At 37.2% G+C, this 13,857-nt stretch overlaps 1 protein-coding gene across 1 annotated transcript in view; it reads right to left on the reverse strand.

Annotated features, from left to right (window-relative positions):
- The window catches only part of TPRG1 (tumor protein p63 regulated 1), a 148,862-nt gene that overhangs the window by 64,617 nt on the left and 70,388 nt on the right, over positions 1-13,857 (reverse strand). The window contains exon 4 of the mRNA XM_051991657.1: positions 5,727-5,903. Within this exon, the coding sequence (XP_051847617.1) occupies positions 5,727-5,903 (177 nt within the window). The remainder of the gene's footprint in view (positions 1-5,726; positions 5,904-13,857) is intronic.

Below are 13,857 nucleotides of genomic sequence, written 5' to 3' on the forward strand. Positions count from 1 at the left end.
AGTCATTAAATAAGTAATTAAGTTTCTAAAATATTCAAGATTGTGCTAGATACTGAACTCACAAAGACAAAATGAAAACCAGTACCCACTCTTAAGGAGTTTCCATCAAAATCACAGACAAAAAAATAATTGTTAAATGCCTTCTATGTATAAAACATTGTACCAAATGACAGGCAAAAGAAAAAAAAAAAAGAAAGAGAGGAAATCAACAACAACAAACTAAACACAGGGGATCTTTGTGATATCTTATATGAGAATTCTTCCAATACTTCACAATATTTGCCCCACTCCTCCCTGAACCTTCTTTAGCCTACATAGCTCTATTTCTTCTACAGATCCATGTCCAACATGGTTTTGAGTTTCACCCTGATCTCTACACTCTACTTTGGGCCAACTCCAGATGACCAGATGCCCATTCTGCACTGCCCAGAAAGAAGCAATATGCTCTCCATGTGGCCTCAAGAGGACAGAGGATAACAGAATTACAATCCCACACATTTCCATCAGTGAGGGCCCTTGATTCATCCCCTCCAATGGGAGTGGGTAAAGCCCACCATACTTTTAGGTTTAAAAGGTATTGTCCTAGAATCCCATGGCCTTGGATCCAGCCTGGAGATGCCTTGAACTTATCCTGGCTGGTCAACAAGGCTTAAAGATGCACATCATTCATAATTGCACAGTCCTCTCAGTTAGCACTAATGCACCTATAGTGTTTCAGAGTTTGTACCTCAAATGCTCATAGACATGATACAAAGTACACTCTTTGAAGTGCCTATAGTTTTCTCCAACAAGAACTACTGAGATATAAATGATTAAGCCCTGGATATTGGTTAATTAATCAAAGATGCAAATAGTTGAGATACACACAAGGATAAGTTTTTCATATCATTGTCTCAAGTATCTTTCTCCCAAATTCCTTTAGTCTCTATTGTGGGCTCTTTTTCCTGTCCTGAATTCAAAGTTTGCCTTGAATCCAAAAAAATAGCGTTTGCATTTTGCTTCAGGTGTTAGAGTATTAATTTATTATATTGACAAGAAGTCTCTACTATTTCAATAAGGGAGTTTTGGGAGCCAAGTTACTGTAAGATTCAAGACCTAGAATGGATTCTTACCTCCTGGTCCTCTACATGGGGTAACCCTCCCTATGGGTTGGATCTTTGCCCTGATGAGCCAGGACACATGACCTCACATTCTAAGTCATAAGTGAGGAAAAACTTTCAACCCAACAAATCTTTAGGATTACTAAATTACTTGACGTGAGAGTTTCAGTGCCAAGGTGGCCCCAACTTAATCTCACATAGAAAAAGCCCCACTCCTTGTAAACCACGTGATTTCTGGAGAAAGAAACCTGGCCCTGGGGCCCCGCCGACTTTCATTCGGTCTTTAGAACACTGTCTCCATCTTGCGAGAGAGCTTTCAAAGTTCACTTCATTCACCTTCATCCATATCTTGGTAAAATGTTGGAACAACATAGGGCTAAGCTGTAACACTGTCATAGAGATCTATATCTAGTTTTAGAGTAATCAATTCATGTCCTTTTTGAGGAGGCCAGATTATTCCACAGTCTCTGGACCTTCCTATTTAAACTAATCCAACAGCTCATATCTTTCTACCTTCTTTATAAGGATTGTGGATATCATTGTCCTATGTCTTACTGAAAACCGAGTATCCCAAGTCTATGGCATTTCCATGATATTACTCCCATCTCTCTACTCGTCTAATTAACTGTAGTTGAAGTAACTATGCAAACTTCATGGCTGCAAACCAAGAGCTTTTTCATTAGTAAGCATGACTAATGAAACATGGCCATCCCCTGGAATGAGCTGGTGGCCCATCTATTATGTTAACTCATGATGGAAAAGCCACACCTTGGGAGGGTCCAATCTGACTCATGTCCTAGTGTCTTTAGCCTTGAAGGAATAACCATGCTACTCTGCTAGAAAAGATTCATGTCAAGGAAGGATGCAAAGTACCTCTCATTTTTTCCTTCAGTCTGATTCCAAGATCTGCCTCCTCAGGCTAGTATGGATGGAGAGCTTTCTTTTTAAAACTCTAAAAGGATTGGGTGAGAGACACAAATGGATGATAAGGAAAGACTTTTAATTAAAGGCTGGGAAGTTATCCAATTATGCTAAGCAGAAGAGAGAGGGCTTGTATCCCATTTGCAACCAGATAAACTAGAACTCTAAAGCTATGTTCTCCTAGCATGGAGGCAGGGAGGGACCCAGCAGAATAAAGGCACCCATTCACTAGTTCCTTGTTCCTCCTCTTGTAGAAGCCTTTTATCTAAAGAGGATCTGCCAGAATCACACTCAAGTAAATGAGGCAGAGTTTTTCCTTATTTCTATCCCTCCACATACACGCCCCATTTCCTTTAAGCCAAAGGCAAGTGATGATTAAAACAAAACATCTCTGTTTCCTAAGCACCAGGTACGTGGGATGTGCTGAAGCTTGTCTTTGGCAGAGCTCTGATCAGACACTCAGAGACAGCAGTTCCTAAGAGGAACAGTGGCTGCCTCCTCAGGAAGGCACTAACAGTGCACACACACACACACACACACACACACACACACACAATCAACACAAACATACAAATACCACTGAAGACTTGAGAAAGGTTTCTCCTTGCTTCTTCCATTCCCAGAGCTCTAAAAGAAGAGAGGGGAAAGGAGGACAAACTATTCTGCTGGAAAGTTTCCCTCTTGCTTTCCCTTAAATGAGGTTTAAATCTAAATAAGCATCAGACTCTTGATAGACACTGAAGTATAACTTAGAAACTAGGTCCGTGGTTCAGGAAATCAAAGCATGTTAACTCTGGAGTTCGAAGAAACCTCAGAAGCAACTGATGAGCAAAGTGAGACTGAGAGCTTAAGTGTCTGGTCTAAGTAAATGACAGAAGGAAGGATTTGAAGAGATCCTTTCCTTCTCAAGGCAGTTTTCTCAATTACTTTACCCCACTCCTGTTTAAAACCAGTGTTTCCTTTCCATATTTTCCAGTATCATATCACATTCATCATGAAAGTTAATGGGCTGATGGAATAAGATAGAATCTCTATTAAAACATAAAATTGAAACTCTTTGAACAGGGTCAGACCCTGTTCATTCAGAAATCATTTATTAAGTCAGATGTTTAAGAGACATTGTATTGTATTGTTTGTTTTTTAAACACTGGTCATAGCAAAGGAAAAAAAAAAATCAGTCACTGGTCTCAAGGAACCTAGATTTAATTGACAGCAGGGGATTGGGATGATGAGAAAAAACAATATATATTCAAAAAAGCCAACACAAAATATATGACAATTAGAATATATTTAGTTCTAGTAATTTTCTAAGGTTTTTTTTAAGGCTACTTATCAAAGAATTCCCAATCACTGACTTTACAGTTTCTATATGGGATCTCATTTTCCCATTTATATGTTTGTATTTCACTTATACCACTTGACATGTGATGTATGCAAGACAAGGAAGAAAATATGGATGGATCTATATCCAGCTATCACCATAATAGGAAGGACAAGGCATACAGAAGTGAAGGTGAAGTCACTTTTATGTTCAAAGAACATTAATTCCAGTATGATTTATATATGTGTGTATGTATATACACATACATAAAAGCTAGATGATGGAGTGGATCTATCCTTGGGCCTGGAGAATTCAAATCTAATATCAGGCACTTGCTATGTAACCCTAGGCAAATCACTTAGGCCAGTTTGCCTCGGTTTCCTCATATGTAAAATGAACTAGAGAAGCAAATGGCAAACCACCTCAATATATTTGCCCAAAAGATAACATAACAAAACAAAACAAAATGGGATCCTGAAAAGGTGGCCATGACTGAAACTACAGAACATTTTTAATACCTTTGGTATAGGATATTCCCTATCCTATAGATGAGTGAAACATAAGATGGAATCCTTCCCCTGGGGATATCTGTCTATGAGTGCTATAATGGCTCCTACCCTTATATAATTTGTTCTGGATTGCTCCAGGACTGATCTTCCATTTTTTGAGTTACCATGAAGTAATACTTTCTCCTTTTTCCTTCTGTTAGCTTTTCTTTGAGCATCCTCGATTCCCCAAATATTTCAACGAGGAGGTTGAATCAAGAGAAGAAAATAAAATAACTATAAGAACCACCACCACCAAACTCTAATTGTTTTACCCATTATTTATTTGTAGATATAGGGAATGTGAAGTAATACATGGTTAGACTAAAATCATCAGGTTAATGCCTATATTTCAATGTTCCAGGCTTTACCCAGAAATGATGGTGCTTTCTTTTAATAATAAAAAAAAAAATGGGACTCAGGACTCTGACCCATAAGCAGACTCCAGAAAACAAAGCCCAAGACGTCTATCGGCTTCTCCAGCAATGCCTTCTGAACCAAAATAGTTTGGGGGGACAAGGAAGAAATAGTAACAAAGGACTAATTCTCACAAAGATCTTAGGAATTTTATTTTTCCTTCTCAACCTTAATCTTCTTCTCTAGTACAATGCTGAGGAAATGGAAGAGTAGAAGGAATACAACACCAGTGGATCCATGAAGTCATTAAATGGTTTAGTCTGAGAGTAATGACTTTTTATGGGTTGTGGGGAGTGTTACAGACCCTTTTGGCAAACTGGTAAAGGCTATGAACTAATCATGCTCCCCAAAATGGGTTTTTGTGTATAAAGCAGAATTTGCAGGAATAGCAAGGAAATAAGTTATACTGAAATGTGAATATCTGTGTGTATGCATGTGTATATATACATATATATGCTTATACATACATATACTTATATACACATAAATATGGATATGTTTAGATATATGTTTAATTAATTAAGCTCACAAACTTTCAGATGAAAACCCTGGAGAATGTCAGAGCTCAGAGTAACCTAAGAATGTAGAATCAGAGAAAAGAATCTTAGGACATCAGATGTTAGTGCTAGAAGTTAATTTAAAACATGGAACATAGGTGTAAGAGCTAAATAAAAATTAGAATGCTGGCACAGAAAATAACTTAGTCCAAAAATGAGTATCATAGCTTAGGAAGTTCTTTAGAACATTCAATGCACGCGCATGCACACACACACACACACACACACACACACACACACACACACAAAGTCGGAACTAAAAGTAGTCTTAGAATACAGAGCATAGAATGAGAGTGCTGGTTTTGACCAGGGCATAAAGCATGTCAGATTACAATATAGATTTTGGAAAGAAATAGCCAAAAGAGAATTTCTATTGGGAAGTGTAGAATATTGGAACTCTTAGAACCTAGAACCCAGGGCATCAGTGCTGAAAAGGACACTAGAGATAAGTAGTCTAGTCCCTCATTTACTGGCTCAGTATTCACTCTGGAAAGGGCTTGTAATAGCCACGGCACCATCAGCAACAAGTCACCTAAGCCCCTACCACATCCAGGTTGAGTCAGTTACTAGAAAGAAAAGGGATACAAGACACGGTCTTCCCTTTTTGTATCCACACAACTCCTTTAGAAGACAGGCAGTGGCAACAATTAGCACATAACCATGACTTAAGCAAACCAGAATCGGTTCATGAGAAGAAAGGGTTTAGTTTGAAGGTTTTCTGATTCTTGGTATCCTTGTCTTTTCACTAGCCTGACCTAGTTTCATTTTGTTTCTCTCTGGGCTCCCATGCAAATTTCTCCCATGTAAAGTTTGGCCATTTCCCTCATTAATCCCCAACCCTCCAGGGGTAGAGCAAAGTACTCACTTATCCAAGGATGTCCCAGGGAAGGCAAAATTGCCCAGACAGATGTGACAGATGCTACTCAGGGGGATGCGTTGAAATTGGACACAGCTAAGCATGATGAAATCATATTTGCAGATCAGCAAAGTGTTGTCAGTGATTGCCACCACCTTTTCCTTCTCGTTGTTCCAATGGTCCACTCTGCAGGAAACAATGTGATGTAATGAGAATTAATGTGGCTCATCTTGTCCAAATAGAGAAGCAGAGTTAGTAGCACAAAGGGGATCCAAGATCTACAGATGCTTGTGAAGCCCTGAGCAACATATGCATGGTTACAGGATATATTATTTTTATGGCTCCTTCTGGTTTGAAAAGTACTTAATGAGCATTTATCATGTTGGATCCTTGCAACAACCCTGGGATGTAACTACAATGCTTATAATTATTGCCGTTTAGCTACCTACGAAATAGAAGTTCAGAGACCATGTGACTTGTTCATTGATTACACGCAAACCAGTGTTGGAGAGGGGCTTTGAACTCAGGTCATCTTGAACCTAATGCGATATTGACCTAAGAGAGGAAGAAAGTGGAGATGAGTTCCAAAGAAGCCCCAAAAGAAAGGACCACAGTTGGTTATGAAGTCTTAAACACCCAAAGTTTTGCAGGTCAATATGTCCCTACAGAACGCTGTCTTTGTATAGTGTATTTTGCACAAGGATTTAAGCCCTTTGTTAGGCAAAAGTGTTTGTGGGTTCCCTTGTCTTCATACTCAGTGTGGAGAAGCATGCGGAAGCATTATGGTTGAGTGGGAATCAGTAAGCATTCATTTAATGAGAAATTAATAAATACCTGGCCATCTGCTAGGCACTGAGGGTACCAATATGGAGGCAAAAGGGAGTCTATCCTCAAGTGACTTATATTCTTATCAGAGAGACGACAACATATATATATAGAGAGAGAGAGACAGAGAGAGAGAGAGAGAGAGAGAGAGAGAGAGAGAGAGAGAGAGAGGAGAACAGAAGAGAATTCATTAACTATAATATAGGCTCAAGATAATTTTGATGAGAAAAGCCATCAGCAACTGGGGGACATGAAAGGACCTCTTACAGAAAGTAGCTCTAGATCTGAGTTTTGAATGAAATCAATGACTCTAAAAGGGGTAGTGAAGAGGGAGCTGATTCCAGTTATGGAGGCCAATCAGCACAAAGCCACAGAGTCAGAAAATGAAGTGTCCGAGTAAGGACCATTGAGAAAGACACTGTGTGGTTCATCTAGAGCTGATTTTATGGAACCAAAGAGGATTATTGCTGAAAAAGTAGAATGGGAGCAATTAGAAAAGAAATATAAAGTTAAAAAAATAAATAATTATTTGGGGATAGTGAAATCTATTAATGGATAGGAAGGTAACAGAGTGAGATGTTTGTTTTAGAAAATCACTTCGAGGTCTTGGAACATGAAATGGAGTAAAGAGAAATTTAAGACAGGGAGAATAAATATTAGAATATTTCAAAATGGAAATGGAAATATTTCAAAGTGTGGAAATGAAGAGATGGGAATCTGTTCTTGGATAATGGCTGTGTGAGGAGTGAGCATAGAGAAGAGGCAAGAAATAGTGAGATAAAAGTCACATGATTTGACAACTGATTTGTTATTTATTTAAGAGTAAGAAAGAGGGATTGACTAAAACCATGAATATTCTGAGCATGTATATTCAACAGTGATAATTCCAAAAGTCTACATCAAGGTTGTAGCAGCCCAGCCCTCAGTACATGCTCTGAAGGGCTGATTTCATTGACTAGGCTCCCATCATATGTCAAGTCAGATTGAGGAATTAAATACACCAGTAAGTTCAAGAACCCATGAGCCTACAAAGAGGCTTGTATGTTAATCATGAAAGAGGATTTATAAGGACCCATAATGGACATGACAAAATCTGGAAGTTCTGGGGACATTCAGTTTGAAATTGCCCAAGACAATTAGTGAGGTGAGACTGGAGCTAAATAGACTGACTAGAATTTAATATTCACATGTGAATGTCTTTCACATATAGATGATAATTGAACCCATGTTGGAATGATGAGATCCCCAAGCCAGATAATATAGAGGGAAAGGGGGGGGGAAAGGTCCTAGAGAGAACACTGGGATCCTCCTATAGTTAAAGCCATGGTAACATGATAGTGAAAGATGCATGGCTCAGTAAACAAGAGTTGAGCTTCTAATCATATCAATTTTTAAATAACAAATGCCAATTAGTAACAAATCAGGACCAGGCTTCCTCAGCTGAGGACTAGACCCCAAATATAGGAGGAGACAGATGTTCACTCATTAAAACAATTAATCAAACAAGAGCAATTAATAGAAAATAATTGAACAGATGTGAAATTAGATAATCTTGATTTCTAATTGGAAGAAAGATTAGGGACTTTCCAAGTTAGGATGAAAAGAATGAACTGGTGCTATTGCCTGAAATAAATGTAAATACTAAATGAACAAATAAATGAATGAATGGATAGACAGATAGATAGACAAAGAAAAGTGTTTCACTCTTTGCAAATTACTATATAATAATAAATAATAACAATAATAAAAGGGAACAATAACTGATTAACCAGTATGGAGGCAGCTTTAAGAAAAGACATAGGAGTTGCTTGGGATATATTATTGTGTGAAAATTTCTTGCATCAGTCTTCAGACCTGATTGGGTTTGTGGTTAGCATAACAAGGTCTTTAGTTAAGAGTCTCTAAGCAGCAGATAGAGGGGGTCCAGATTCCCAGTCATGTAGCACTAAGATCAAACAATAAATTAAAGTTCTGTCACAATTCCCACAATTAAATAAAAGTTTCTCAGAAGACAGAAATTGAACTAGATCTATAACTGAATAGAAAGGTAACTGAGCTAGCTAAAGAATTGTCATAAAATGGGATTAGAGTGGTTCACTCAATTCTAATCCTCTCAATTGACTCAACAGTTATAAAAATTCAGCAAAGGAGGTTGAAAAAGAGTGAATAGACATATTAAAAAAGAAACAAGAGAGATAAGTGCATGTCTCAAAAATTATGAGAGAATAGAATATCAAAGAACAAATGATAATCACTAGCATAAGATTTTTGAATGGTTGAAAAGCATGAAAATAGAGTAAAAGTCATCCAATTTAGCCATTAAAACCATTAGTAATTTTCCAAGAAAGAATCTCAATTATTGGTTCAGAAATAAGAATGAAAATGGTTTAGAAAACTGAAAGGAAAGAAAATGAAGGAAATGTGTATAGTTAGTGTCAGAGGGTTGTAAGATAAAAAGAAGAGGAGAAGAGGAAGTCCTTGGAGAATGGCTTCCATTTTCTCAGTAAAGTATTAACGAAACATTTTTATCTCAGAATATAGAGAGGGAGAGATCCCTGGGAAAATTCTGGTTCTTTTAGGAGCAAAGACATAGAAATGTGAGCAACAGTTTTGTTTGCTTGTTTTTTGCAGTTCTATTAAAATACTATCTTCTTCCTAAAGTCTACCTTCATTCTTAAAATTCCCACTCATCTTTCCTTTACTAAATGCTTTTTTTTTTGTTTGATATCATATGACCTTCTAATTGTGGATGGTGTCATTCTTTGGTTGTCCCTACTCCACTAGAATTATGTATCCAGAGTGTCTACATATATCTCTATAGACACAATAACACTGGATTCTTTCACTGCCCTGTCTTCCAAGTCACTGGTTAGCTCCCTGGAAGGTAGGGACCCTGTTTCCAGCTTCTATCACAACCAACACAAAGACAAACCCATAAGATTCTATCTTTGTTTCATCAGGCCTAACATCAGCTGTCATTTTGTGGGGGGCTAAGGTTCCCTTCATGCTGAAGTTTTTTTTTTTTTTCTGCTACCTCACAGGTTGGGCTGGATCCATCATCTCCTGAGAGCTAGTCTTGGCAATTGCAGTCCATTGTGAATGAGTTTGGGTACGGCTGCAATTGGACCAGCCTCACCAAAATAACAAAGACTACTAACAAATGGGGGGGATGAACTGCACTCACAGCAACAAAAATATATGCCTTTCATCATTTATTAATCTATAGGACAGGCACTGTCTCCCACATTGAAATTTATGCTCCTTGAGGACAGGGAATAGTTTCTTTGTTTGTTTTATCTCTTTTGGTGACATTGTATCTGGAACTGAGTAAGCACTTTTTCGATAAATATTGACACATATAAATATGTGCAGTCCAGTGGAAAGAATGGCAAGCCTGGAGTCAAGAAGATTCATCTTCTTTAGTTTAAATCAGGCCTCAGATACTTACTAGCTGTGTGATCCTGAGCAAGTTCCTTAACCTTGTTTGCTTCAGTTTCCTTATCTGTAAAATGATGTAGATATTGGTATCTTTGTTGTAGGTACACACATACGAAGAAAGAAAGAAAGAAAGAAAGAAAAGGAAGGAAGGAAGAAGGAAGGAAGGAGGAAGGAAGGAAGGAAGGAAGGAAGGAAGGAAGGAAGGAAGGAAGGAAGGAAGGAGAGAGAGAGAGAAAGAAAGAAAGAAAGAAAGAGAGAAAGAGAGGGAGGGAGGGAGAGAGGGAGAGAGGAGAGAGAGAGAGGGAGGGAGGGAGAGAGGGAGAGAGGGAGAGAGGAAGGAAAGAAAGAGGGAAAGAAAGAAAAGGAAGGAAGAAAGGGAGGGAGAGAATAAGGAAGAGAGAGGGGAGGGAGGGAGGAAGAAGGAATAGAAAGCAAGCCCGCTTGGTCTTTCTGAACTTGACATGTCCTATGAAACGGCTCCCTGAGTCACCCAAAATAGATTGTATCTACTTAGCAACAAGTTGAAAGTAACAGCCTGATAAACCAGACTTCATTTCCATCCAAAAGAAAGTCAATCACAAGTTAAAAGGGCTGCACAGAACATTTCCTTGATTTATAATGAGATTTATTTCCAAAAGGTAAAGATTCAGAAAAGAAAGAATTCTTTTTAGGAACACGGGGGCTCTGTTTTGACACAGACTCTGTCTAATTTCCATATGGGGAATGTGGGAATCAGATTAAGCCACGAGCTTATAAATAGCTGTGAGTCTGTAGCCTGAATCTCTGGGTTGTTTGTTTATTGATGCATTTAGACTTCAGTTACCCCATTCCCCCTCACCCCCAAAGCCTAGGGTGAAACCATTTCTTATACAGTCTCACTACTTGACACTAGGAGTAAACAGGAACAAATATGGTTGTACGGTAGAAAGTCTTAGATTTGTAGTCCACACACCTGGGTTCAATTTCTGGCTTTCCCATTTAATACCTTGCCTGTCACTGTGTCCTTAAACCTTTTGGACTTCACCATCAAAGCTGCTTCTATCATCTGACCTGTTAATGTAAGCCCCAGGCCTTACAATGCACATCACCTCTGCTGCATTAGGACTCCTGGGCTTTTACATCAGTCTGACAAATGAACATATATATATATCCCCAGCTACATAAAGGGGAAGAGTAGAGGGAGGGAGGAGGACTCTTTGAACACTGAAACCATCCCACGTTTTCTTATTTCTATTCTCAGAACTTAGCAGAGTACTTGCAACAGCTAAGAACTTAACATTTTCTGCATTCATCTTTAAACTGAGAATATTGACCTGGATACCTTCAAATCCTCCTCCAACTTAAAATCTTTTTCCAAGGATGCCAGAAGGGGCAGTGAATAGAGTACTTAGCTTTGAATCTTCCTGATTAGAATTTTAGCTTAGAATCAGGAAGATTCATTTTCTTGAGCTCCAATCTGGCCTTAGATATTTACAAGTTATATGACCATGAGCATGTCACTTAATCCTATTTATCTCAGTTCCTCATCTCTAAAAAGAGATGGAGAAGGAAAAGATAAACCAGTATCTTTTCCCCCCTGAGAACATAAAGGAATAAAGAGTAGGGCATGACTGGAATGAATGAGCAACAACAATAAAAAGACTTTAGTCTAACCTTTCAGAAAACCCCTCTGTCTTATAGCTGATAATTTTTCTATTTCATCTTTAGGCCCCCTGGTAAAATGTAACTTGGTGAAGTAATTCACTGAAAATTAGAATTGAAAACGGAAGTGAATGACTCAATGGGACATCAAGGATCAGTGAAACAAAACCAGTTTCTGATAGAGATTATATTCCTTTGGGAAAGAAGGCACTACACATTTCATAATCATTTCTTGGTAAACTGGGAGGAGTCTTAAAAAAATTTCATCTTATTTAAATTCCTTCTTTGATAATGAAAAAACTGAGGCCTACAGAGTTAGAATAAAAACCACAAGGAAATTTGTAAAGAAGCACCCCACTGATTAGACAAAACTACAACTCTTACAATTCCAGGTTGCAAGATATCTAAGGCAAGAGGTTTTAATTGTTCATATCCTATTATAGGGGATAGTATTGTGTATTACAAATAGGCATATATATGATATAAGAAAGAAACTAAAGGAAAAATGTCTCCAGATGAAGTCTCAAAGGGTGATATAAGTTGGTCTCCATCTCATAAGATACTCTTGGAAAAATTCAAAAAGGATATTATAAGACAGAAGGAAAATGGGGAAAGGAATGATAACTCTGGAAAAGGGAACAGAAATTGTCTGAAGAAAATCACTTTTTAAAATAATTTTCATGAAATGAAAAAAGAAAACAACTTGAAAAACAATTTGTTAAAGGAAAAAAATCCAATTAATAAAACATTTAAAAGTTCAATTAGTCAAATAAAAAAAAAGATAAAAAGCTAACTGAAGAAAATAATTCACTAAAAATTAGAATTGAACCAATGAAGTGAATGATTCAATTAAACATCGAGAATCAGTAAAACAAAGCAAAAAAAGAAAGAAAAGTAGAAGAAAATGAAAAATGCTTTATAGGAAAAACAACCAATCTGGAAAATAGATCCAAGACAATCTAAACATTATTAGATTACCTGAAAACCACAATGAAAAAAAGAACCTCGAAAACATCCTTCAAGAAATCAAGGAAAACTGCCCTAATGTTGAACCTGAGGGTAAAATAGGCATTGAAAAACTCCACCTATCACCTCCTGAAAGAGACCCCAAAATGAAAACTCTAAGGAATATTATAGCTAAATTCTAGAATTATCAGATCAAGGAGAAAATACTGCAACCGGCAGAATGAAACATTTCAAATATAAAGGAGCAATAATCAGGACCTAGCACCTTTCATTTTAAAGGATCGAAGGAATATGATATTCCAGAGGTACTTGGACTGCAACTAAGAATCAATTATCCAGCAAAATTAAATACTATCTTTTGGACAAAGATGGCCATTCAAAGAAATAGGGGATTTTCATTTATTTTTAATGTGAAGACCAGAGCTGAACAGAAAATCTGATCTTCAAATCCATAATTCAAATGAAGAATAAAAAGGTAAAAAGGGAAGGAAACAAACTATGATTTTAAAGGTTAAAATGTTTATCTACCTAAAAGGGAAGATGTTATATTTAACTCTTGAGTATCTTTATTAGGGATATACTTGGAGGATATAAGTATAATTTGACTTTAGTATGGTGATATAAGAAAGAAACTAGGAGTGGAAAAGAACTTTGATAGAAGAAGAGGAAAGGGGAGGTAAAAATGGGGTAAACTGCATCATATGGAGAGGCAAAAAGACCTATTACAATTGAGAGAAAGAAAGGAGGAGGATGATCATTGTGTAAACCTTAATCTTATCAGAATTGGCTCAAAGAGAGAAAATCAGAAACTTTTACTTTAATATAGAAACTTGTCTCATTCTATAGGGAAATAGGAGGAGAAAAGAAAGGAAAGGAAGAGGTAAAACAAAGGAGAACAGAAATAGAAGGGGAAAGAGATGAGAAAGGGGAAAAGGGATGTAAAAGAGGAAGGCAGACTGAGGGAAGTGGTAGTCAGAAACAAAACAGAGAGAAGAGAAAGTGGGAAAAGAAAGAAAAAAGTATATCTTGGGGAAAATAAGATGACAGGAAACAGAGTTAATAATTTTAACTGTGAATGTAAATGAGATGAACTCTCCCATAAAACAGAAGTGAATAGCAGACTGAATTAAAAGCTAGACTCCTACAATATGCTATTTTCAAGAAACATTTTTAAAGCAGAGTGATACATACAGAGTAAAGGTAAAAAGATGGAACAGAATGTATTATGCTTCAGTTGAAGTAAATAAATTGAAAAAAAAAAAAGGGTAGT

Source organism: Antechinus flavipes, chromosome 3 (assembly GCF_016432865.1).
Source record: "Antechinus flavipes isolate AdamAnt ecotype Samford, QLD, Australia chromosome 3, AdamAnt_v2, whole genome shotgun sequence".
In the NCBI taxonomy this organism is placed as follows: domain Eukaryota; kingdom Metazoa; phylum Chordata; class Mammalia; order Dasyuromorphia; family Dasyuridae; genus Antechinus; species Antechinus flavipes.